Below are 27,500 nucleotides of genomic sequence, written 5' to 3' on the forward strand. Positions count from 1 at the left end.
AGTTAGGAGTTAGTAGTTAGGAACTAGGAGTTATGAGCTAAGAGGTAGGAGTTAGGTGTTAGTAACTAGGAGTTAAGAGTTAGGAGCTAGGAGCTACAGCAGTGTTGTCCATCATCTCAACTGAAACGTTGATGAAAATAATATGTTCTAAATGAAAACATATCACATTAGCTATTAAACAACAACAACTAAAAACAGTATCTAACTAAGTCTCTACCGACTAGATCTACCTACTGGAAGTTCTACTTTATCTTCTACATCTACTTCTATATTCACGATAGACGGTGATATCGGTCGCATACTTGCCCAGTTACAGTTTCCTGTCCACTGACATGACGGCATAAACCCAGAGGTGTCTGGGTAAAACCACTGCTCTGACACAACAACGAAACAACAACATCTACATCCAACTAAAAACTACACAACACGACTCTCTCACACACACACACACACACACACACACGCGAACACAGGCCGAGGCCTGCGCGTCACAAACAGAGAGCATGCACGACATCGAACTAGACACGCTACTACGGTTCTATCTACAACGAGACACAAGACATGTAGGGGGAGGGTGAGGGTTGGGGGGGGGGGACTCTAGCCTCTAAAGGGGGGTGGGGGGGTGGGTCACGAGACATTGGGGGTCGCTAGTCTAAAGAAAATTCCGGACTCCCTCTTCTTCGCATAATAGGTCAACTTTATTGACACTAGTAGTGTGGACGACAGGACACATTCAGGTACACAATGGTAGTAGAAAGCGTAGTAGAAACCATTCCAAAAGGTGTAGAAAGAGCTAATAACACAAGCAACAAGTAAGTCAAGAAGAAGAATCCAGTCAGTGTGTGTTAAAAAAGGACAGAAAACCACAATATATATAAATATATACACAGTTGAGTGAGTTACAAGGAGTGAATTAGAGCAGAAAGCATTCAGTGTTTGGTGGCATACATTCGGGGGTGGCTGGTTAGTGAACTGAACACAGAGTCCTTTTGATTAGGAGGGTGTGTAAGTGTGTGAGGGGGGGGGTGTAAGTGTATGTGGGGGGGGGGGGGGGGGTGTAAGTGTGTGTGAGGGTGGGGGGGTGTAAGTGTGTGAGGGTGGGGGGTCACAGTGAACGGAGGCTCTGGTTTGGGGGGGTTTTAAGATGTTAAGTGAGCGACCTTAAAAACAGTCCTTAAAGACAGAGGTCAAAGGTTAAAGACTGTGTTTCTGTACAGCAGTAGGACACAGTCAGTATGTTTGTTGGGGTATGACGTTCTTTCGTAGCACACAAGTCAGTATGTTTCAAGCGTAAACCCACACAATCAGACAGATTTCAGTTAAGATTTTTACGGATACAAAATTTGAACAGATGCGCCGCTTTAAACAAAGTAGCTCTGTGTTAAAAAATCACAGCTCGTATGTAGTACAACCTACAAGTCATTATAATGTAATAAAATGTAACGTATAATGTAATCTAAAGAAGTCTTCCCCTTGGATTAAGTTCCATATCAGGTACAATGACAACAATACAAACCCACAGCCTAGTGTGTAAATATACAGGGTGATAAAAAAAGAAGCCAGCGTGACTGGGTGAAAGTGTTACCATGGTGACCGTCAGGGAAAGGTCAGACAAGGTGAACAGAACTCCAGAACTCCTCCACACGTGTGCGTGTGTGTGTGTGTGTGTGTCTCTGTGTGAATTCCACGTGTGTGTGTGTGTGTGTGTGTGTGTGTGTGCGTGTGCGTGTGCGTGTGTGTGTGTGTGTGTGTGCGTGCGTGCGTGTGTCTTTGAGACCGCAGTAACTGACTCTGCTCTGACTTTCCCGTACGTTCACACTTCCTGGTTTCTTCCTGGTTTGACTCTCTGGCTTCCATCAGCGACACCTTAGCAAAGCTTTTCATACATCCTGTTTGAATTTCATATTTATTTCCCCCCCCCCACTCAGTACGCCTCTCCTACTCTGTCACCTCAGATCACGGCATCAAGGAGAGCCTGGTGTGAACTGTGAATCACATGGTATTCTAATAAAATACCATAATTTATAGTCTATGTTCGATACACTTATTGGTCTGAAAGGAAAACTGTGAATCACATGGTATTGTAATAAAATACCGTAATTTTATAGTCTATGTTCGATACACTTATTGGTCTGAAAGGAAAACTGTGAATCACATGGTATTGTAATAAAATACCTTAATTTTATAGTCCATGTCCGATACACTTATTGGTCTGAAGGAAATTCACAGGTACATGCAGTAACGCCATCTAATCATGCACAATGGACGGAAATTATCTTTTGTTATCTCTCAAACACATTTTACTCTACATCGATGTGAACGTTGAAATGTCGATTGTGTGAATCGTCCCCTATCAACTGCTTCAAGTTCAATAAATAAGCGTGTTTGTTCCTTGTCTATGACATATTCAGTCAGTTTAGATCAGTGTACGTGTAGTGGATAGGAAACGTCCTAGGAGAGGAACCTAGGAAAGGATGTGAGGTGAGAGTACTGGAGTTCATCATCCCCCTTGTCTTTCCCTCCTGAACAACAGCAGAACAGAACAGTCGGTCATACAGTAGGAGAAGAGTGAGAACATACAGTAGGGACAGTGAGAGAGAGAACAGGACCACATGCTTTTCAGGAGGAAAGAAACAGAAACAAAAAGAGGGTGAGAGTCTTCCTCAAGAGATCCATGCCGGCGCAACAACAACTGTGACATCATAGACAGGGGACACGCTCGGGGGGGAAAGCATCGACAGAACTTCGCTGACATCATAGAAAAGGGACGCACACAAAAGTATTTTAAAAAACGGGAGAAACCCATTTCAGAGGTCGAGACTGCGAGGGGATCTGCGATGCGAGCAGCAGACACAGCACAACGAATGACAGTAATGAGGATGACAACGCCAGCCAGTGACCGGAAAGAATCAGCAACCAAACAAAAACAAAAGAGAACAAAAAGAGGAGAGACGACTTTGCGCCAAACGGAAAAACGCATGAAATGTTTTGCTTGTGTTTGCATGCCAGGAGTCAAGCCAAGCAAACAGCTCAGGAGATGGCCAGCCAGGGTAGGGGGGAGATGGCCAGCCAGGGTAGGGGGGAGATGGCCAGCCAGGGTAGGGGGGAGATGGCCAGCCAGGGTAGGGGGTAGATGGCCAGCCAGGGTAGGGGGGAGATGGCCAGGGTATGGGGGGGTGGGGTGTCCAGGGTAGAGGAGGAAGCAGGGAGTTCAGCGGACCAATGCTTCAAATGATTATTGATATGGGAAGGGGGGGGGGGACCCAGGTACACCGGGGGGGGAGGCAGGAAGTAAAGAGACGTCAACGACAGCCAATCACAATCACCAAACAGCACGACTGTACAACACTACCTCAGAGACGAACAACGCTACGTAGCATCACCCCCCCCCCCCGCTCTCTAGCCCTGGGGGGTCACACAGCGCTGGTCCTGCTGAATGCAACTTCACCCCCCCCCCCCCCCCCCCCCCTCTCTAGCCCTGGGGGGTCACACAGCGCTGGTCCTGCTGAATGCAACTTCAACACCCCCCCCCCCCCCCCCTCTCTAGCCCTGGGGGGTCACACAGCGCTGGTCCTGCTGAATGCAACTTCAACACCCCCCCCCCCCCGCCCCTCTCTAGCCCTGGGGGGTCACACAGCGCTGGTCCTGCTGAATGCAACTTCAACACCCCCCCCACCCCCAGCACAATACCAACCTTGTGTATTTATTTAACTATCCAAACGCCAATTAGCCAAAGACAAGAAACAGTCCCTAAAATCAGTTTATTCCGTTTTTTTAGATTTAGTCAAATAGATGAAAAACAGAGATGTTATGGTATGCGCTATACGTCTCATTGTTCAACCCACACTATTGCTTAGTATTTCTTTATAAACAACACGGAGGCTCGCTCGCCTGTGTAATAGGAAAACTACCTGTCATCACATCTTAAGCTCTCTACTCGACTTAAGTGTGTATTAAAAAAAAGAAAGTCCCCCCACTCAGGACAGGAATGTAATTATTACAGCTGGGAAAGTGCTCTGTACAGAAAGACGTCACGTTAAATTCTAGAAACAAGAGGCTGGTTGGCTCTCTTGCTAGCTACTGGACGTTCAACCATTGTTTACACGACTATTACCACAAAACTACCCTATCATCTACCCTTCAGCTAAACCTAATATTCTTCAAAAACCTTGGAGATGATGATCTAAAATAATCGTTCTATTGCACAAGAAAAGACGACAGTCAAATAACGATAAAAGTTATGTTCTGAGAACAGTTAGGTAGATCGACAGGTCTGCTGTCATTGCAAAAGCGAAGCTACGCTGAGTGGCATTCTCACCTGTGTGAAACTCTCACCTGTGTGGCATTCTGAATTACAATGAAGTACAGGGGAGGCATTTCACTGTCAATTCAGCCACTTCAGTACAATGCTGAGTGCCCAAGGGCAATCACTTTGTCCTGGATAATGTTTCTAAAGCGACAAAAACAATCCACTCTGCCTCTCCCTCAGTGTCAACACCAGCTAGACAACAACGACCACAGGAATCACGGTTAGTAGCCACCAGGACTTGGAACTTGAAACCTCCACAGTTCCCAGCTTTTTTGTCTACAAGCCGCTTAACGTTTTTGTTCATTACATAATATGGCACTTTGTAAAGAATCCTTCTCCAATACAGCACGTCCTCCCTATAGGGGACCTAGCGAAGACACTCGAACCAGATGTTAGTCAGGCCCTTTCTCCCTGTGTTTCCAGATGTTAGTCAGGCCCTTCCTGTGTTGCATAAAAAAGAAGCCTAATTAATTTCTAGATTAAGGTGTTCGCAGTGCAGCGCGTGGGACTCTTAGCTATGTCTGAGGAGTCTCAGGGGAGCGGGGGGGTTAGAGCAGACTTTTTAAAAAGTAGGGCAGGCCTCTAGTAAGTAACCGTAACAACCTACATACTGCAAGGCTTCAGTCCGCAAAGACCCGGTCCTACGGCCCCAAAACTAGCACATCCGCCCCCCCAAAAGCTCCCTTAACTAAGGACTAGAAACCAGCGGACCCAACGGTCGTCCGACCACGGTGACTTAACTCCGCCGCCTCTCTAACAGCTGAACACGCGCGCCCCCGCGTCCTCGTCGTTGAAGTTAAACCCGCCCTCCTCCCCCTCTTCCTCCCCCTCCTCCTCCTCCTCGTCCAGCTGCAGACTCCCGAAGGAGAACTTGCTCTTGGGGATGACGGGGGAGGAGTTAGCGGCGCCGGTGGCTAACGGGTTCCCGTACATCAGCGGCTGGCTGTTGTAGGAGCTGCTACTCTCCGACTCCTCGGTATCACTGGTGTCGGTACCGCTACTGGTCGACCCGTCGATCATCTGGACCGGTTGGTGGAGGTGGTGGTGGTTCTGGTGGTGGTGGTGGTTCTGGGGGGGGTGGTTCTGGTGGTCGCCATGGCTACCGCGGCGCCCGCCGGCGAACAGGCTGCGCTGCGCCGCGGCGTTGGACCTGGGCGACGACGCCGATCCCGTCTGACCCGGGGTCGCGAGACCGTTACCGTTGGTCAGAACGCGATGGTGGTGGTCCAAACTACCGGTACCACCACCGGTACCGCCGCCACCGTTGGCCCGTAACCCAGGGGGGGTCATCATCCGGGGGGGGTCGCGACCCGGAGTGGAGGTCAACATCTGACTAAGGATGAACGGGTCGGTGTCGGAGCGGTTGCGCATGTTGTTGTGCAGCTTGTTGCTAGCGAGGAGCAGCGGCGAGGAGGAGCGGGCGCAGATGGGGGAGTAGCTGCCGTAGTGGGGGGGCGGGGGGGGGGCTGGGTACGGAGGCTGAGCCTCGCCCGGGGGGCCGTAGGGAGGGGGGGGGAGAGGGAGGGGGAGGGGGAAGGAAGGGGGACCGGGACCCCCTCCGCCACCTCCGGGGCGCTTGCTAAACGAATGGCCGCCGTCGTCCCAATGCGGGGGACGCGAGCCGAACCCGTTCCCGTTGCGCTCCCGCTCCCGCTCCCCGTGGCCTAGCGAGCTGGTCCGCTGGTGGAAGCTGCTGCTGCTCACCACGGGGCTGGAGCCCGAGCTACGGGTCCCAGAAGTGTGGCGCCCCCCCGACCCCCCCGTGACCCCCGACCCCAGAGGAGGGGCCCTCCTGTCCCCCCCGCGGAACAGCTCGTCCAGCAAGGTGCTGTGGAGCGGGCCGCCGGAGCGGCCACCGTGATGGAACGACCCCCCCCCGCCCCCGCCGCCGTTGGACAGCTCGTCCTCGTCCTGCGCGAGCTCACGGCTCAGGCAGAGAGGCGGCTTGTCGTTAACGGACTTTTTCACGGACGGGGGGGGGGACTCCCTGTACCTGCTGCTGCTGCTGCTGCTTTTACCCAGAATGCCCTGCTGCTGCTGCAGATGCTGCTGGGAGAGGTGGTGGTAGACGCAGTTCATAACCCCGTTCCCTCCCCCGAACCCTCCCCTGCCTCCTCCCCCGTTTACTCCCCCGTTCCCTCCCCCGAACCCTCCCCTGCCTCCTCCTCCCCCTCCCCCGAACCCACCCCTGCCTCCTCCCCCTCCCCCGTTCACTCCCCCTCCCCCGTTCCCTCCCCGGACCACTGGCTCATCCTCATCATTGTCATTGGCCGTGTGCGAGTGCGAGCGTGACCGCGTACGCGAGGCGGTTACGACCTGACCCTTGCGAGCGGCCGCCGCGGTGTCGTATTCGCTATCTACGTCACTGCCGTCGATATAGGGGATGGAGGAGCTGCTGCCTTGCTTGGGCGCGGCGGCTCTGGAGGCTGGACCTGTGTGCTGCTGCCTGGGGTGGGCCTGGGGCTGGCCTCCGCGGGTCTCCTCTGGTCCGTCCTGGTGCCCGTTGGTCTGGGGGGGGGCGGCGGCGGAGGCGGTGGTGGAAGCCAGGCTGGAAGGGCCTCTCTGCTGGGCCGAGGCGGCCGGGTCATCGGGGTCACACCCGCCTCCTCTACGGCTCATCCTGAGAGGAGAGTCCGTCTGGTCCATGGACAGAGCGCTCTGTGAGGGAGGGAGGGAGGGAGGGAGGGAGAAGCGGGGATTGGAGCAGGGATGGAGGGAGAGAGAGCAAGAGAGGGAGGGAGAGAGAAGGGGGGATTGGAGCAGATGGGGAGAGAGAGAGCAAGAGAGGGAGGGAGGTAGGAGGGAAAGAGAGACATTGACATGTATAAGAATGATTAGAACCGATGCTGTGTTTATTTCTGTGTTTATTGGTATAATTTCCTTCGCCACTGACCGCTTTTGGCACTTGGGAGCGTAGCTGGGAAGGCTGGGGGAACAGGCCGCTGATCTTACTGTGTTTCCTGGAGGGGGAGGGAGGAGAGTGGGGGGCGTCAGACCACACTCTACCAATCATACAAGGTGATGAGGCAAGGCGACGTTAAACCGCCTGCTAATGCTTATTGACTAGAGCGACACAGCATTGGTGTTCCATGTTCCATTTTTTAAATTCTAGAATTACCTGAAAAGATCTTTCTAGAGTCATTAAAAACGTGCCGACTCTACAAAGGTCTAGGTAGGACATACTTAAAACACACTTAAGAAAGAAAGAAAGAAAGAAAGACAGACAGACAGACAGACACACAGACACACAGACACACAGACACACAGACACACACACACACACACACACACACACACACACAGAAACACGCACAGACACAAACACACACACACACGCACACACACACACACACACCACACAAACACACAGGCACAGACACAGACACAGACACAGACACACACCCCTCTCCCACATCACTCACACACACACACACACACACACACACACACACACACACACACCTCTCCCAGCACACACACACACACCCCTCTCCCACCTCACACACACTCACACACTCACACACACACCCTCTCCCACCTCACACACACACACCCCTCTCCCAGCACACACACACACACACCCCTCTCCCACCTCACACACACACACACACACACACCTCTCCCAGCACACACACACACACACACACCCCTCTCCCAACCCCCCCCCCCCCCCCCCCCCACACACACACACACACACACACTCACCCTACAAAACATTCTGCATAACTCAATCCCGTGTCTGTTTGAGGTAAACGGTTATTGACATCTGAACCCGCTGCCCTGGGGAGAGACAGTTAAAAGGCCAACAGACTCACCTTTCAAACGGAACCTTCTTGAATTCAGAGTCCTTGACGTAATCAATAACCTGCTTCTGGGTTCGACCGCTGGGGAGGAGGAAGGAGAGAGAGAGTAGACAAAGGAGAGGAGAGACAGAGGAGAGAGAGACAGAGGAGAGAGGAGAGACAGAGAGAGAGAGGAGAGACAGAGGAGAGAGAGAGAGACAGAGGAGAGAGGGGAGACAGAGGAGAGAGGAGAGACAAAGGAGAGAGAGACAGAGGAGAGAGGAGAGACAGAGAGAGAGAGGAGAGAGGAGAGACAAAGGAGAGGAGAGAAAGAGGAGAGCGAGACAGAGGAGAAAGGAGAAGAGACAGAGGAGAGAGGAGAGACAGAGAGAGAGAGGAGAGAGGAGAGACAAAGGAGAGGAGAGAAAGAGGAGAGAGAGACAGAGGAGAAAGGAGAAGAGACAGAGGAGACAGAGGAGAAAGGAGAAGAGACAGAGGAGACAGAGGAGAAAGGAGAAGAGACAGAGGAGACAGAGGAGAAAGGAGAAGAGACAGAGGAGAGAGGAGACAGGGGAGAGAGGAGAGGAGAGACAGAGGAGAGAGGAGACAGAGGAGAGAGGAGAGACAGTGGAGACAGAGGAGAGAGGAGAGGAGAAACAGAGGAGAGAGAGGAGAGAAAAGAGAGACAGAGGAGAGGAGAGAGGGGAGAGAGTAGACAAAAGAGAGGAGAGACAGAGGAGAGAGAGACAGATGAGAGGAGAGAGGAGACAGAGGAGAGGAGTGAACGGAGAGAGGAGAGGAGAGGAGAGAGGAGACAGAGGAGAGGAGAGAAGAGAGAGGAGACAGAGGAGACAGAGGAGAGGAGTGAACGGAGAGAGGAGAGGAGAGAAGAGAGAGGAGACAGAGGAGAGGAGTGAACGGAGAGAGGAGAGGAGAGGAGAGAGGAGACAGAGGAGAGGAGAGAGAAGACAGAGGAGACAGAGGAGAGAGAGAGAGAGGAGAGAGGAGACAGAGGAGAGGAGAGGAGAGACAGAGGAGACAGAGGAGAGGAGAGGAGAGACAGAGGAGAGGAGAGAGGAGAGACAGTGGAGACAAAGGAGAGAGGAGAGGAGAAAGGAGAAGAGACAGAGGAGAGAGGAGACAGGGGAGAGAGGAGAGGAGAGACAAAGGAGAGGAGAGGAGAGACAGAGGAGAGAGGAGACAGAGGAGAGAGGAGAGACAGTGGAGACAGAGGAGAAAGGAGAAGAGACAGAGGAGACAGAGGAGAAAGGAGAAGAGACAGAGGAGACAGAGGAGAAAGGAGAAGAGACAGAGGAGACAGAGGAGAAAGGAGAAGAGACAGAGGAGAGAGGAGACAGGGGAGAGAGGAGAGGAGAGACAGAGGAGAGAGGAGACAGAGGAGAGAGGAGAGACAGTGGAGACAGAGGAGAGAGGAGAGGAGAAACAGAGGAGAGAGAGGAGAGAAAAGAGAGACAGAGGAGAGGAGAGAGGGGAGAGAGTAGACAAAAGAGAGGAGAGACAGAGGAGAGAGAGACAGATGAGAGGAGAGAGGAGACAGAGGAGAGGAGTGAACGGAGAGAGGAGAGGAGAGGAGAGAGGAGACAGAGGAGAGGAGAGAAGAGAGAGGAGACAGAGGAGAGGAGTGAACGGAGAGAGGAGAGGAGAGAAGAGAGAGGAGACAGAGGAGAGGAGTGAACGGAGAGAGGAGAGGAGAGGAGAGAGGAGACAGAGGAGAGGAGAGAGAAGACAGAGGAGACAGAGGAGAGGAGAGGAGAGACAGAGGAGACAGAGGAGAGGAGAGAGAAGACAGAGGAGACAGAGGAGAGAGAGAGAGAGGAGAGAGGAGACAGAGGAGAGGAGAAAGGAGACAGAGGAGAGGAGAGAGGAGAGACAGTGGAGACAAAGGAGAGAGGAGAGGAGAGACAGAGGAGAGGAGAGAGGAGAGACAGTGGAGACAAAGGAGAGAGGAGAGGAGAGACAGTGGAGACAAAGGAGAGAGGAGAGGAGAAAGGAGACAGAGGAGAGGAGAGAGGAGAGACAGTGGAGACAAAGGAGAGAGGAGAGGAGAGACAGTGGAGACAAAGGAGAGAGGAGAGGAGAAAGGAGACAGAGGAGAGGAGAGAGGAGAGACAGTGGAGACAAAGGAGAGAGGAGAGGAGAGACACGGTGAGTCTCTTGGAAAAGCTTCTTCAAACACAGACAACAACAACAATCCCATCCAACAACACAATGGCTCCCGAAGGACAGGAAGTCTCCTCCAGTCGAGGTTGGTAAAACAGTGACTCATCCACAGGGTTCCCACACCTTCTGAAACATCAAATTCAAGCACCTTTCAAGGACTTTCAAGACTCAATTCCCTCAAATTCAAGGACCCAACACAGCATAGTTTGAAACAGATCTAGATGAGAATTTATATAATAGGAACTATCCGCTCACAGACAACAATTAAAAAGAGAGGCGTGAATGTGTGCATTACAACACTAGATGGTCTCATGCCTTCTCTACCACAGCACAGCTAAACAATACATTGTGAAATATGTGTAAAGTTTAGCAACACAGAGACTTATTTACTAGTTGACGAGCTAAGTAAAACATTTTTGAATATATTTTTTTCTTTCGAGAGAGAGAGGGAGAGAGAGAGAGAGAGGGAGAGAGAGAGAGAGAGAGAGAGAGAGAGAGAGAGAGAGAGAGAGAGAGAGAGAGAGAGAGAGAGAGAGAGAGAGGGGAATTCAAGCACTTTCAATGACCCATGTCTATTTTCACAAACTTTTAAGGCCTTGATTTGTTTTTCTCAAATTCACAAACTTTCAAGGATTTCAAGGACCCGTGGGAACCCTGCATCCCTGCGACGCCCATACAGGCACCACCCAGCCTACCTAAACCTGAAGGAGGACCCCCGGGTGAAGAGGACGGGCTTGGGCTTGGGCTTGGGCTCCTCGAAGAGCCGGAAGAAGGCGTGGTACTCCACGCAGATCTTCCAGAAGATCTTGCAGCAGTCCCGGCTGGCCATGGCAAACTCCAGCGTGTCCTGGTAGGCGCTCTGCTGTGGGGGGGCGGAGAGAGAGAGACGAGAGACAAGCGGTCAAAACTTAACGTAAGCCTGTAAGTACGTAAGAACGAAAAAAAGAATACGCGTCAGTCAGCTCGCTTCTTGATTGGCTACATTCCATTCCACGTCACAATCGGACTCGGGAGTCGCCCACACACAAGAGGATTTTTGATCGGAAATATTGAACACGTTTAATATTTACGATCGTCGGCCCCGACCATTTTCCGAGCAGATTGTCGGGAGAAATGGACACACCTCACACCACAGGATAATCTTGTAGGATAATCTTTAGAGCCATCCGATAATCGGGCGTTTGCTGTCCTTGGTCGGAAGGGGGGAAATCGGGCCAAAAACGGCCAGATTATCTTTATGTGTGTACCAGACTTTAGTCATAACTGCTAAATCATACAAGACAAGTTTATTTTCATCTGTGGGAATCATGCAGTAGTGTTATTGTGGAACTTGTTTGACAGGATCATTTATGAGAAATGGTAAATGGACTGCACTTATATAGCGCCTTATTCCAAAGCGATTTACAACGGCCTCTCATTCACCCGTTCACACACACATTCACACACCAATGGCGACAAGCTACCATGCACGGCGCCGGCCCGCTCATTGTGGGAGCAATTTGGGGTTCAGTGTCTTGCCCAAGGACACCTCGACATGTGGCCAACCGGGGATCGACAAAACTCTGACCTTGCGATCGTTAAGACGCCTGTGGCTCTACCTCCTGAGCCACAGCCCCGCCCATTTCACGTGAAGACTTACGTTCAGATCTGGCCGTAGTTTGATGAGGAACCTCTTCCGTTTGAAGCTGAGCTTGCGTACTTTGGACCAGTTGAATGCGTTGATCTTGGTGTGCCCCTGCAGGAGAGAAAGGAGTGATTGAGTGTCAGTTGGAACAGCGTGAGGAGGAACAGCTTGCGTGACAACTTCGTTTTCCAAAATTCATTTAGTCCAGCAAACGAAGTTGGATATGCGCTATCAAACTTCATTCGCTAGATTAAAAGAATTTGGGAAAACAATGCGTCTGCTGTTCAACCGAACGTATCTGGTCGTCCGTAATCAGATTTGAAAAAAAACAGATTTTCAAAAACAAACGGTCTATTTATAAGTCAGTCCTGGGTGCTTGACAACCCTCTCAGTTGTCTGGGAATTTATCTGTCCCATCTGAGGCAGTCATTCAGCATTTAACCCGCGCCAAATGAAACATCGGAACATTTTCTCCTCCGTGTCTAAGAGGTTTCCTAAATTAGAACGTTTTAGAGGATTTCTTTCTTTCTAAAAATGAAACGTTTTGTTCGACCGAGGATGTTGAAACTGCTGGATCAGCGAAGACAGGGCATTCTTAGTTCTTAGCCTTGAATAGCTCATGAAAACCTACTCTGCAGCGCACAGCACTGAGCCCTCTTAATAAAACCCCTATATAACCACATCCAACAGCTCATTTACATTTACATTTTTGGCATTGAGCAGACGCCTTATTTCAAAGCGACTTCCGATCAATACACTTGACTAAGCGAGTGAATCATCAGTTCACCAGTTGCAGCAGGAAGAGTAATCTAGCTCAGGCCCGGGGCCATTGGCAGTCTCTGTGACAGAAGGCTTCAGAGACAATGGTTTCTGTTGAAACTAACAGCAGGCCTAACCACAGCAACTGCCAATAGCACAATAGATTAAATTAAATTAGCTTCACTTACGTCAAACTAGAAAACAGATGTGTCACCTCACTGAGTCCAAAATGTGTTGGATATATGTATATAGCTCTCTGTGACACCTGTGTGTGGCTCCAACCTGAGGCTCTGATGCAGAGGTTACCAGATGGTGAGTAAGGAGGACCCACTAGAGGGGTTCAGTTCTGCAGCTTCAAGCTGTCCTCATTATTTCACACAGTAGAAGTTAACAGCCTTATCCAGCAGGATAATTTTGGGGGGGGGGTTTATAAAAGAGTCTATGTAAAACTAAGGTTTTCCTGACTAAGATTAAATCCTTTTAAGTCATTGGGTCAGGATCAGGGCCACGGTTAGGGCTAGGGTCAGGCTCAGGGTCAGGGGTCAGGGTTACCTGTATGACCAGCACCACGGTGTGAGCCACGGCCAGGCTGAGTCAGGGTCAGGGGTCAGGTCTAGGGGTCAGGGTTAGGGGTCAGGGGTCAGGGTTACCTGTATGACCAGCACCCCGGTGTGAGCCACGGCCAGGCTGAGTCAGGGTTAGGGGTCAGGGTTAGGGGTCAGGGTTAGGGTCAGGGCTAGGGGTCAGGGTTACCTGTATGACCAGCACCCCTGTGTGGGCCACGGCCAGGCTGAGTCAGGGTTAGGGGTCAGGGTTAGGGGTCAGGGTTAGGGTCAGGGCTAGGGGTCAGGGTTACCTGTATGACCAGCACCCCTGTGTGGGCCACGGCCAGGCTGAGCTTGGTTCCCTCACGGTCCTTGGCCGGGTGCAGCCTCACGCCGTACATCTCCAGGCGCCGGGCGATCTCTAGCAGCTGGTAGTCTGACTCCGCCGGCGTCTGACCGCTGAGACACAACACAGGACGTCACATAACAACACAACCAACCAACCAATCAACCAACCAATCAACCAACCAACCAATCAACCAACCAACCAACCAACCAACCAATCAACCAACCAACCAACCAATCAACCAACCAACCAATCAACCAACAACACAGGATGTCACATGACAGGAAGTCACATGACAACACAACCAACCAACCAACCAACCAATCAACCAACCAACCAACCAAACTGTATTTGTATAGCACCAATAAGACGGACTCAATTCAACTTATTGAGTGATTTGTTGATGACATTTTTGCATTTTAGCAAAATTTCTATATATCTGTTCTAAAACGTTTGACCAGTAGTATATATACTGTATATATATATATTTATTTTTTGCAGATAAACAGGTAGTGTTGGACACTGCATGTTAGAATGCCTAGTCCGGGACAAAATCACACTTTCAATGTAAAACCTTGTTTGAAGATGCTTTTTAGTCTAGAAAGCATAGGTTTAACCCTTGTCTGTGAAACCCGACCACTGTGTTTCTCCAGTAGCTATGTCTGTGAGGGTATGTAAGTTAAAACGAGGCCTCCAAGGTTTCGCTTCCCTAAATCCGATGATCTCTGAAAATAGCTTCCTGTTTCCTGTATGTGGTGGCGAATTAGTAACTTCCTTCCTGGCCTGGCTGACCTCCAGAGGTAGCGGTTGGAGGGGGGTAGGGAGGGGGGGATGGGGGGGAGGGGGGTAGAGGCCCACCAAGGGAGGCCAGTGGAGTGGGTAATGTAATGATTGCCCCCCTAACCACTGATCAGATATGCTGTCCTCATCTCTCATAGTTAAAGACAGGATCAGGGCAGAGGTCATCTGATCCCAGGTATGTGGTGGTTGTGTAACCGAGTTGACTCCTCAAATTCAAACACCCCCCACCCGTCATAGCGCTGTTGAATCGCTAGCTTTTCTCAATTGTGGAATGCTGCCAGTTTACATTAGGGATGCAACCCCAGCAAATATGTTCAAGTCAAGACTAAAAACCCATCTTTTTAATATAATAATAATAATAATAATAATAATAATAATAATAATAACAATAATAATAATACAATAGACTTACAGTATATAGCGTTTTTCTAGACACTCAAAGACTTTACAAACTGAAAAGATCGAGTAGTAATAATAAAAAGAAACAAAAGGTAAATAGAAGAAAGTATAGGGGCCTAATTAAGTGCTAAGTAGTGCTGGGGACACATGGGAAGGGGAGGGGGAGAGGGTTAACTGGTGAAGGCGAGCTTGAAGAGGTGGGTTTTGAGGGCCTTTATTTAATATTGCCTTTAAATGACTAAATAATTAAATTATGATTATATAATGATTGGAGCACTTTGAGCGCTATACAAATAAAAGTTATTATTATTATTATTATTATTTGAGGAGGCGGTCATGGTCACGTGTGTTGGCAAGGTCAGAGGTCGCGGCGAGTTCAAAGGTCGGTCGGAGCAAGTGGAATTGTGGGATTGATTGTTTACAACAAGTTGTTTTGTTTGTTTCAGTCAGGGTTAGGGACTTCCTGCCAAGACAGCCACGCCCTACCAAACACAATCTCAGCCCTAATGCATTCTGGGAAACAATCTCTCTCCGGACAGAAAGGACATTGGGAAGGAGAGGGACGGGAGGGAGAAGGAGGGAGGAAGGGAGGGAGAGGGAAGGGAAGGAGGGAGAGGGAGGGGGAGGGAGGGAGGAAGAAAGTGTTTCTGGAACACACCCATGGGGAGGGAGGGGGTGGAGGGAGGGAGAGAGGGATGGAGTGGGTGAGGAGGGAGGAGTGTGGGGAGGGGGTGATGGAGAGAGGGAGGGGGTGAGATAAATGGATGGAATGCTGGGAAAGGACAGTGGCAGTTAGATACTGCTACGCCCCTGTGAATCTGTCGTGGAGGGCGGGGGAGGGAGGGGGAGGGCGGGGGAGGGAGGGGGAGGGAGGCAGGGTGATGGGGGAGGGTGGGGGAGGGAGGGGGGAGGCAGGGTGCGCCAAGGAGGAGGATTGTGGGTAACCAACTATGTGGGCGGGAAGCAGGCGTCGACAGGAATATTTACAACCTGTTGTGACACTTAGAGGACACACACACACACACACACACACACAACACAACACCCCATACACACACACACCGCACACCACACACATCCCACACACACCCGACACACACAGACACGTACGTACACAATCCACACACACACACAACACAACACACACACCACACACACACCTCTCCTGTGTACTCACACATGCTTGCGGTGGCTCTCACCCCACACCCCACACACACACACACACATACACACACACACACACCACACACACACACACACACACCTCTCCTGTGTACTCACACATGCTTGCGGTGGCTCTCACCCCACACCCCACACCCCACGCACACACACCACACACACACACACCTCTCCTGTACTCACACATGCTTGCGGTGGCTCTCTGTGATCTTGTCCAGCAGGCCGTCCTGGTCTGGGATGTACTTGTTGTTACGGAGGTGCTGCCAACTCTGGACCTCGTCAAAGTCTCCTATTTCAGCTGAGAGAGGGGGATGAGAGAGAGAGGGGGGGGGGGGTGGAGAGAGAGAGAGGGGGGGGGGGTGGAGAGAGAGGGGGGGTGGAGAGAGAGAGAGGGTGGGGGGGGGTGGAGAGAGAGGGGGTGGAGAGAGAGAGGGGGTGGGGGGGGGGGGGGGAGAGAGAGGGTGGGGGGGGGTGTGTGGAGTAGGGGGGTGGAGAGAGAGAGAGAGGGTGGGGGGGGGGGTGGAGGGAAGGTGATGGAGAGAGACAGAGAGAGAGAGAGAGAGAGACAGAGAGAGAGAGAGAGAGATAGAGAGAGAGAGGGGGGGTGATGGAGAGAGAGAGAGAGAGAGAGAGAGAGAGAGAGAGAGAGAGAGGGGGGGGGGGTGATGGAGAGAGAGAGAGAGAACCATATTAGACCAATACAAATCACCTTGTTAGAGCCAGACAAGACTAATACAAATCCCACCTGGGAACACCACCACTAGTGTGCCCTTGAGTAAGACACTCAGCCAGGCCCGGGGTGGCTAATGGGGAGGATCTGGAGTTTTCCCGGTGGGCCGGTCTGGTTTTGGGCCGGTCTGTTTTCAGTCATGGTAGTACTTGCAAGCCGATACCGTTCTGGGCGGCTGGGCCGGTACCATTCTGGGCCGATACCATATAAATAGGGTGACCAGATGTCCCCCTTTGCGCGGCCACGGGGCCAGTGTCCATCTAAGCGCCGCAACAAAGCGCCGCAACCAAGCGCTGACATGTTCAGTTGCAGCAGAACGTCCAGATTCTATGGAACGTCTTCAGCCTATCAGGAAACAGCATTAATGTTCCCATGGCAACGGCCCCACGTGGATATAGGGAGCTGGCTGCATGTGCGAACCACCCGCTGACTCAAAGGGCTCGTAAAGTGAAACTTATTGTGTCAACAATATCTAGTATCAAGTACCCACTCGATATAACAAACAACAGTTTAACGATCACTAAATACTTATAATTTGTGGATTGGATTCACTGTTCTCGTTTGCCGTAGGCTACTGGTAAGTGACCACTTTACTTGTAAACATACTTTTGTTTTAGGATGTGTTCAAAATCAAGGACTGTGTGTTCATCTATTTATGTGTTTTTAGCATGTTCATGTTCCCTCAGCATGTTGTGTGATGTTATAAAAACGTAGTTAAACGTTCGTAGCGATGTACCACTGTTAGCCGCTAGCTGTTAACAGCGTTTGTTGCTGCAGCAGAGTGATTTTTCTCCCAGTCTCTGTCTGAGGTGCACCAACATTCAAATACTTGTGTCGTCCTAAAAATTAATAATTTCGAAAGCATTTGAAAGCTTACAATCTGTAGTTTCAGGCTATCTAAAACACTGAAAAATGACTTGGGCAATTGGGCAATTGGTTTATCCTTAACCAGCTGTTATCACTGTCATTGTCTGAATGAGTGCAGAGTTGTGTTTTATGTTTTCGTCTAGTGTGTGCGCGCGTTAGCCTTGACAGCTATGTCAATGCATTTGTGTTGCAAATGGGAGGCAAGTTAGCTAACTAGATAGCCTACATACTCAATCATCTACAGGCCTAACACTGTCAGGCTACTTTTCTTTATTAATATACTAGCCTAAATTGATACTGCACTTTGACTTCACTTTCTGCTCCATACAGATACTTTATTGTGAGGTTCACATTCAAATAACATACATTTGTTATATATTTGTTACGTTTTTATCTGCATAGTCTATTATTGGATGCTACTGAATAAACCAAACAGAATAGGAAACAGAATGGAAATGCATATATATTTTAAAAATTGGATAGACATAGCTCTCAACTCGACCAGGGGAAGCGGATGCTACTAGGGGCACCTAAAGTTCGGTCCGGGCCTGTTGAGAGGGTGTCCCACATTATCCCACACAAACATACTCCTTGTCCCACATTTGGTTTGTTGGGACCTGGTTACCCTAGTGGTGTCCAGCAAGGGATTGCTGCTATCACAGTAGAAGGCACAGGTGAGCTGTTGTACCAGCGTGGGAACAATGAAGCAAACCCATGACATAGCATCCTGTAAATGTAGAGAAGACTGTAGAGAACAGTGAGTCTGCTATTACAGACTAAAATACCAAGGTTGTAATTACATGATTTTAATGTACTGTAATCGGTTGTGAACTAAAGTGGGCCGGTCCAGAGCTGAAAATGAGTCCCACTCCGACCCTGCACTCAGCCCTGAGTTACTCCAGGGAGACAGTCCCTGTGATCTCTAATTGTAAGTCAGAGTTTGGGATAAAAGCGTCTGCTAAATGGTTACAACGTAAAATGTAAATGTCTAATCACAGAACAGTGACTTAAACCTGTGGCTTCAAATACCACCAAGTCACTCAAACACCACCAAGTTACTTAAACACCACCAAGTCACTCAAACACCACCAAGTCACTCAAACACCACCAAGTTACTCAAACACCACCAAGTCACTCATTACAACGCTCTACAGCAGTAAATCAGTGATTTACAGTGAACACCATGAACATGACTGTGTTTCCACAACTAGTCTCTTCTAGTAGTGAGAGTAAGACCTGGGGGGTATTCCATCAACGTCGCTAAAGGAAAGTCCAGGCTTATTCTGATAAGTCTCGCAAGATTTTTCCAAAACCCAGGCTTATTTTGATAAATCTCACGAAAGTTATCAAAAATAAGCCTGGATTTTCCTTTAGCAACGTTGATGGAATACCCCCCAGGCCAGGACTACACCGTCACCCTGGTGGGTTTCCACGACAACTTCACCTTAAGTGTGGAAAAAACACACAAAAATCTCCTCAATCTGTATCAAGTTAATCATGAACAACCCCCCTACCCCCCCACTCCCCACCCCCACCCACCCACGGGTTGGCATGGCAACGTAGCGTTTCACACGAGCGGGCCCCACAGCAGCAGGGCCCTGTTGGACACGTAGCCTCGTTCAGCCCGACTGACGGCAGCACATTAGGCCACGCTGCACCAGCTCCCATTAGCACCATTAGCACCGTCTGTCTGCACACACAGGCACGGCTTTCACACAACGGACGCACCGCTTGAACTGGGGAGGGGGGGGGGAGGAGGGGTGGGGAGGGGGGAGAGGTGTCAGCAAACCGCCGCGTCAACAACTTGTATGCTTCCCTCTTGTCGCTTCACAGCCGGGAGACAGGAAACAAACAACGATAAAAAAAAATCGCTAGGTAGAGTCGAACATTTGCGCTGTCATGTCCAATAAGAAAAAACGTCACGTTTTTGGGGTTTTACGATTGAGTCAACATAATAAACGTACAGATGTGTTGAGAGAGAGAGAGGCGGTGAGGCGGTGAGAGAGAGGGAGGTGTTGAGATGTGGTTATGAAGAGATAAGGATCTTTATGGAGCAGGGAGGGAGGGGGGGGGGGGCAGTTAGTGGTACTTATACTAGATTGGGGCGCAGGAGGTAGAGCCGCCGTCTAATGATCGCAAGGTTGGCAGATCGGTGGTTCGAGCCCCGGCTGGCCATGTGTCGAGGACTCCTTGGGCAAGACACTGAACCCCAAATTGCTCCCAGTGAGCGGGGCCGGCGCCTTGCATGGTAGCTTGCCTACCTCGCCATTGGTGTGTGAATGTGTGTGTGAACGGGTGAATGAGAGGCTGTTGTAAAGCTCTTTGGATAAAGGCGCTATGTAAGTGCAGTGCATTTACCATTTAACATTTACTAGGAGAGTCTAACATTTGCGCTATCATGTCCAATAAAAAAAATATCACTTTTTTTTTTTTACGATTGAGTCAATATAATAAACGTACATGTGTTGAGAGAGAGCGGGGCGGTGAGGGAAGTGTGGAGATGTGGTTATGAGATAAGGATCTTTATGGAGCTGGGAGGGGGGGGGCAGTTAGTGGTACTTATACTAGATGATATGACCAGCAGGGCGGCGCTGTTGAGATGTGGTTGTGAGATAAGGATCTTTATGGAGGGGGGGGGGAGGCAGTGGTACTTACACTGGGTAATATGTGACACATTATAATGCTTTGGTCCTCATGTCGGGATCCGATGTAATGATCTGACTTTTCTTTTAGAAAAAAGTGAATACATTTCCGCGTTGTTGAAAACCAACAACACACACTCGCTAGTCAACTAACACAGCTTGTTTTGTGAGCCTGCTAACAATGTAAAGTAGTGTTCTAGTTAACTAGGTAGCAGTGGGGGGGATTACTCACCCAATCCATTGCAGTGTTGCAGTATTTTGGCTCGACCAGAGAGTTTGTGATTCTCAACAACGTCGAAACGTAGTTCCGTGTTTCAAAAGAAACATTCCGAAAAATGTTATTGGTTGCCGACATGCGGACCAAAATGATCAGACTGTGTCACATGTGAGAGACCAGCAATTGCCACCAGCAGTGGTAGTTACACTGGGAATGAAGTAGAAGCCGTACTCTAGTTCCAGATGCGTGAAGTGTAGATTTTAATTGACGGTTTCGGCCGTAGCCTTTGACAAGTCGTAAGACACCGTTGTCAATTAAACCGTTGTCAATTAAAATCTACACTTTTAGCATCTGGAACTAGAGTGTGCGGCTTCTACTTCATTCAATAGTATTCTGCTCGTCGCCAGCACCTCGCCTAAGTTTTCTGTGGTGAGCGTTCTCTTCTTATTCAATTTAGTTACACTGGGAAACCAGCAGGGGGCAGTGGTAGTTACACTGGGAGCACAGCATGGGGCAGTGGTACTTACACTGGATGATGTGGGAGACCAGCAGGGCGGCGCTGCTGTCGTTGCAGGTCAGACGACCACAGGCCAGGTCGTGCTTTATCTGCAGGGCAAACAGGTACCTGGGAGGGAGGGAGAGAGAGGGAGGCAGGGGGAGGAGAGAGGGAGGGGGAGAGGGAGGGGGTAGGAGAGAGAGGAGGGGGAGGGAGAGAGAGGAGGGGGGAGGGAGAGAGAGGAGGGGGGGAGAGAGGGGCCAGGGGGAGAGAGAGGAGGAGAGAGAGGGGGAGAGAGAGAGAGAGAAGGGAGAGAGAGAGAGGGGCCGGGAGGGGGAGAGAGGGTTGAGAGAGAGAGATGGGGGAGGAGAGAGAAGGCAGAGATGGGGAGAGAGAGGGAGTAGGGGGAGAAGGGAGAGAGAGATGGCAGAGGAGCAAAAGGGAGGGGGGGGGAGAGAGAGAGAGAGAGAGAGAGAGAGAGAGAGAGAGAGAGAATGTGAGTTTGAATAATGCCTCTTTCTCCAAACTCATTCCACTTGGTTGATTGACATTGACCTTCTGTCTGAGTCACTGCTGACTGATAAATGCAGTAATTGGCTGGTAGCACGCTGTCTCTCCCTGCATCTCCCTGCCAACCTCCATCAGCCTCTCCCTGACAACCTCCACCAGCCTCTCCCTGACAACCTCCACCAGCCTCCACCAGCCTCTCCCTGACAACCTCCACCAGCCTCTCTCCCTGACAACCTCCACCAGCCTCCACCAGCCTCTCCCTGACAACCTCCACCAGCCTCCACCAGCCTCTCCCTGACAACCTCCACCAGCCTCTCTCCCTGACAACCTCCACCAGCCTCTCTCCCTGACAACCTCCACCAGCCTCTCTCCCTGACAACTTCCACCAGCCTCTCTCTCCACCAGCCTCTCCCTGACAACCTCCACCAGCCTCCCCCTGCCAGCCTCTCCCAGCCTCCACCAGCCTCTCCCTGACAACCTCCCCCAGCCTCTCCCAGCCTCCACCAGCCTCTCCCTGTCAACTTCCACCAGTCTCCTCCAGCCTCCCCCAGCCTCCCCCTGCCAGCCTCCCCCTGCCAGCCTCCCCCAGCCTCCCCCTGTCAACTTCCCCCAGCCTACCCCTGTCAACTTCCCCCAGTCTCCCCCAGCCTCCCCCTGTCAACTTCCCCCAGTCTCCCCCAGCCTCCCCCAGCCTCACCCTGCCAGCCTCCCCCAGCCTCCCCCTGTCAGCCTCCATCAGCGGGCCGCCCATCCAGAGAAGAGGAGCTCCATTCCCCTCACGTACCACACATGACAAGACCAGTTTCCGTTTTTTATTTAAATCTGATCTCCTTAACCAAACCCCCGATCCAAACATCCACCACCTGAATATGAAACACCGAAGCTAATCAGGCGACTGATGAGATGCAGAGAAAATGCAGCGATCGTAATATGAACGAGGTCTGGCTAATCATACTGTTGCTCTAAGGAGCGCTATCGGAGATATTTTATAGGAGATCTGCCTGCTGCAATCAGACTGTACACCTCCTCCTCCTCCTCTGGCTGATCAGAGTCAGGCTGGGGGATGTTAAATCATTCTGGACTGTTGTTACTGTAGATGATGTTCCAGATGTCTGTTTTTATTTTGTCACTTTATTTTGTTGTTGTTGTTTCTGGTGTGAGCTGCTGTAACGCCTGCATTTCCCCTTGGGGATCAAGTATCTATCTACCTGTCTGTCTGTCTGCCTATCTATCTATCTATCTACCTACCTACATATCTACCAACATACCTCCCTATCTACCTACCTACCCATCTATCTATCTCCTTATCTACCTACCTACTGTATCTATCTAACTCTCTACCTCCCTCCCTCCCTATCTATCTACCTACCCCCCTATCTATCTATCTATCTATCTACCTACCTCCCTCCCTCCCTCCCTCCCTCCCTCCCTATCTACCTATCTACCTCCCTCCCTCCCTCCCAACCTACCTATCTATCTACCTACCTCTCTACCTCCCTCCCTACCTATCTACCTACCACCTCCTCAGTCCACACAGCTACAGCCACAACTAGGTAGTAGAGCCTCAGAACATGTAGCTTGTTTTGGCAAAGTCTCCTGACTAGCTCATACAGTCATGATGGACATCGCCAGGCAGGAGCCAGCATTCATACAGTCTTCAAAGGAAACCTAACCCATAGCCCTGAGCCATGGAATTACCTTGACATTGTATGTACGCACACGCACACACGTGCATGCTCACACACACACACACACACACACGCACACACACACACACACACACACACACACACACACACACAAACACACACACACACACACACACACACAAGTTGCCAAGACATGACGCAGCAGCAAGCTAATCTCAAAGTGGTCATAAACCTGCCATTCTAACCAGGCCGTGTGTGTGTGTGTGTGTGTGTGTAGCAGTGTTGGCCTGTCTGCCAGCGTTGTGTGAGAGGCTGGCTGGCTGCCGACACACACACACACACACACACACACACACACACACACTAGCCAAACTGGCTGCTGACAGGCAGGCTTTCTCCTCCAGACCCCCTGGTGGGGTCACCGGGGGTCACCGGGGGGGATCAGGGGGCAGTGGCACCACCCTCTGAACCCCCCGCTGCCAGGGGTCCAATAACACAGAGGGGGGGGGGGGGGGGGGGGCCATGTAGAACAGGATACCTTTTGCGGGGGGGCAGGTAGAAGGTTGGGAGTTTGAATTGTGTTTTTCCAGTTCTTCTGCGGTTGCATTGACTCCCTGATCCCCCCCCCCCTCCTCCCCCTTTGTAATTCGAAGCCTGCCCACTGGAGCTACCTGTTCAGGTAACCCCCCCGCCTCCCTCCCTCCCTCCCTCCCCCTCCCCCTTAACCAGATGTGAGGGAAGCCAGAAAGGCACCTTGCCAAAGGTCTTTATGTCTCATTTGTCAGATGTTTACCTGAACAAGCGTTCCATTCATACGGTACACATACATCACATACATCAGTGTAACACTAGACACAGCAGGACGCTCTGGTGGTTCAGACCCACAGCGATGGGAGGGGGGGGAGGGGAGGTGAGGTGAGGTGAAGGGGGAGGGAGGGGAGGGGGGGATGGGAGGAGGAGGGAGGGAGGAGGGGATGGGAGGAGGAGGGAGGGGAGGAGGGAGGAGGGGATGGGAAGGGGGATGGAGGGGAGGGGGTAGGAGGGGGAGAGGAGGGGATGGGAGGAGGGAGTGAGGAGGAGGAGAGGGAGGGGAGGGGATAGGAGGGAGAGGGGAGGGGGGATGTAGGGGGATGGGAGAGTGAAGAGAGGTGAGGTGAGGAGAGGGAGGGGGTCGTTGGTTCTGAGCCAACACAGAGACAGGGTTATGGTCCTACGGTGTCATGTGATGGTCTGAGCTGGGATAGACAGGATTAGTCTCCACCTTCACACCCCTGTCAGCGCTGGGAACCTGCTATCAGCACTCATGGAATGCCTCTGGTCTGGTCCAATCACATGACTTGGTTCCCTTTTATGACGTTGAACGCTGAGTGTGTGCGCTCCGGCGCTCTCAGAGCGAATTTACGAACGAACACAGCCGTGATTAGAACGACGTTCTATTACAATGATGTTCTATAACAATGATGTTCTATAATAATAATAATAATAATAATAATAATAATAATAATACATTAGACTTATATAGCGCTTTTCTAGATACTCAAAGACGCTTTACAAACTGAAAAGATTGAGTAGTAATAATAAAAAAGAAATTATAATTTTTAAAAAAGTATAGGGACCTAATGAAGGTAGTGCTGGGGACACATGGGAAGGGGAGGGGGAGAGGGTTAACTGGTGAAGGCGAGCTTGTAGAGGTGGGTTTTGAGGGCCTGTTTAAATGTTGGCAGGGTGTTGGCCTGTCTGATGTGGTTGGGGAGGGCGTTCCAGAGGGACGGGGCTGCGGCTGAAAAGGCCCGATCACCCCAACACAATGATGTTCTATAACAATGATGTCCTATTACAATGATGCTCTATAACAATGGTGTTCTATTACAATGATGTTCTATTACAATGACTCTCTATAACAATGATGGTCTATTACAATGATGTCCTATAACAATGACTGACATTATAACACAATGAAATTCTGTTTGGCATTTAACAAGAACCGCCTTGGAACTGAATGAGTTTCATTGTTAAACGGGGGGAGGGGGCCTCTGAGATTCCAGGGGGGTATTCCATCAACGTCGCTAAAGGACAACCCAGGCTTATTTGGATAAATCTTGCGAGATTTACACAAAAAACACAGCCTTATTTTGATACTACTCTCTCACGAGACTTAGCAAAACAAGCCTGGATTTTCCCTTTAGTGACGTTGATGGAATACCCCCCAGACTACATTCTACCAACATTCTACAACGCCTGTTACGGGATGTTAGCCTAGCTAACATCCCTAGCTAACATCCCGTTAAAGGAAAATAAACACATAGAACGAGGTATTTGTCCGACAGGCTCGGGGTTAACACCTTACACACATTAACACCGCAGGGATCAACACAGCCTCTGTACATATAAACTGTCAATTAGCTGAGGCTTGTCCGTGTAATCCTGCATATTACCTCAGTGAGGCTGGCTGTGCACAGGCGTGCAGCAGCTGAACCACGACCATAGCGTTAAAGACGGGTAGCATAAGGAGATTAGCTGAACCGCTGAAGACATCACGGTCGTAATCTGTGGACCTTGGGTCAACCGCTCGACCGCTGTGGTCCTGAGGTCAACCTCCTTGACCTCTGTTCTAATCTGACCTGAGATCAGCTCCTCTCTGTTCTAATCTGACCTGGGGTCAGCTCCTCTCTGTTCTAATCTGACCTGAGATCAGCTCCTCTCTGTTCTAATCTGACCTGAGATCAGCTCCTCTCTGTTCTAATCTGACCTGGGGTCAGCTCCTCTCTGTTCTAATCTGACCTGGGGTCAGCTCCTCTCTGTTCTAATCTGACCTGGGGTCAGCTCCTCTCTGTTCTAATCTGACCTGGGGTCAGCTCCTCTCTGTTCTAATCTGACCTGGGGTCAGCTCCTCTCTGTTCTAATCTGACCTGGGGTCAGCTTCTCTGTTCTAATCTGACCTGAGGTCAGCTCCTCTCTGTCCTAATCTGACCTGAGATGAGCTCCTCTCTGTTCTTATCTGACCTGAGATCTGCTCCTCTCTGTTCTAATCTGACCTGAGATCAGCTCCTCTCTGTTCTAATCTGACCTGGGGTCAGCTCCTCTCTGTCCTAATCTGACCTGGGGTCAGCTCCTCTCTGTTCTAATCTGACCTGAGATCAGCTCCTCTCTGTTCTAATCTGACCTGGGGTCAGCTCCTCTCTGTTCTAATCTGACCTGGGGTCAGCCTCTCTGTTCTAATCTGACCTGGGGTCAGCTCCTCTCTGTTCTAATCTGACCTGGGGTCAGCTCCTCTCTGTTCTAATCTGACCTGGGGTCAGCTCCTCTCTGTTCTAATCTGACCTGGGGTCAGCTCCTCTCTGTTCTAATCTGACCTGGGGTCAGCTCCTCTCTGTTCTAATCTGACCTGGGGTCAACTCCTCTCTGTTCTAATCTGACTTGAGGTCAGCTGATCTCAGGAACCGTGTGATAGGTAAACACAATGGCTGCGTTCGTAAATTCTCTCTCTCTGGAAATCTGATGATCAGCACTCAGGGAATGAATGCCTCTTGTCCAATCAAATTACCTGGTTCCCTTTATGACGTTGATGAACCCCAGTGTGCACTCCGGCGCTCTCAGAGAGAATTTTACGAACGCAGCCACTGTCACCCGGAGGTCGTGTGAGGACTGTAGACAGAATTAAAACTAAAATCTGTTTCCACAATTATGGAACAAGCGCCAGAACTAGTCCCTCTCTGACCTCTGCTTTTATATCGTCAAAAAAACCACTTAAATTATTTAAATTAGGAGCTGTTGTCAAGGAGACCTGCAGCCAACCATCATTCACGTTATGGAAACTGAGCTGATGACATCACGGTTTTGACACCTGGAGACATTCCACAGAGCTCACAGCCAACTCCGGTAAACCTGAGACAATGGAAACTTCCAGAACATCAAGACCCATAAAGGAGAGGCTGCAAATCACTCAGGATTCTGGGCCCTGGAGTTCAAACCTGTTAATCTGGATCACAATGATCCTGATTGTTTTTCTTGCTATCCAGGATCAGATTTATCTGTCTGATGTTGATGATGTCATAGAGGGGGGAATCAGTCAGTTAGATCTGAACCTGGATAGCATGAAAATAATCTGGATCATTCTGATTAACACTAGAACAGCCATGGTTGAGGTCATTTAACACTAGAACAGCCATGGGTGGGGTCATTTAACACTAGAACAGCCATGGTTGAGGTCATTTAACACTAGAACAGCCATGGGTGGGGTCATTTAACACTAGAACAGCCATGGGTGGGGTCATTTAACACTAGAACAGCCATTGGTGGGGTCATTTAACACTAGAACAGCCATGGGTGGGGTCATTTAACACTAGAACAGCCATGGGTGGGGTCATTTAACACTAGAACAGCCATGGTTGAGGTCATTTAACACTAGAACAGCCATGGGTGGGGTCATTTAACACTAGAACAGCCATGGGTGGGGTCATTTAA

At 50.5% G+C, this 27,500-nt stretch overlaps 1 protein-coding gene across 1 annotated transcript in view; it reads right to left on the reverse strand.

Moving 5' to 3' along the window:
* The window catches only part of LOC308165650 (FERM, ARHGEF and pleckstrin domain-containing protein 1-like), a gene marked incomplete at both ends in the record, with an annotated part of 89,860 nt that overhangs the window by 25,471 nt on the left and 36,889 nt on the right, over window positions 1-27,500 (reverse strand). The window contains 9 exons of the mRNA XM_080539800.1: window positions 5,068-6,355; window positions 6,524-6,967; window positions 7,203-7,269; window positions 8,125-8,193; window positions 10,968-11,134; window positions 11,912-12,007; window positions 13,512-13,659; window positions 16,109-16,223; window positions 20,909-21,006. Of these exons, the coding sequence (XP_080395926.1) occupies window positions 5,068-6,355; window positions 6,524-6,967; window positions 7,203-7,269; window positions 8,125-8,193; window positions 10,968-11,134; window positions 11,912-12,007; window positions 13,512-13,659; window positions 16,109-16,223; window positions 20,909-21,006 (2,492 nt within the window). The remainder of the gene's footprint in view (window positions 1-5,067; window positions 6,356-6,523; window positions 6,968-7,202; window positions 7,270-8,124; window positions 8,194-10,967; window positions 11,135-11,911; window positions 12,008-13,511; window positions 13,660-16,108; window positions 16,224-20,908; window positions 21,007-27,500) is intronic.

Source organism: Nansenia antarctica (assembly GCF_963989245.1).
Source record: "Nansenia antarctica genome assembly, chromosome: 9".
In the NCBI taxonomy this organism is placed as follows: Eukaryota; Metazoa; Chordata; class Actinopteri; order Argentiniformes; family Microstomatidae; genus Nansenia; species Nansenia antarctica.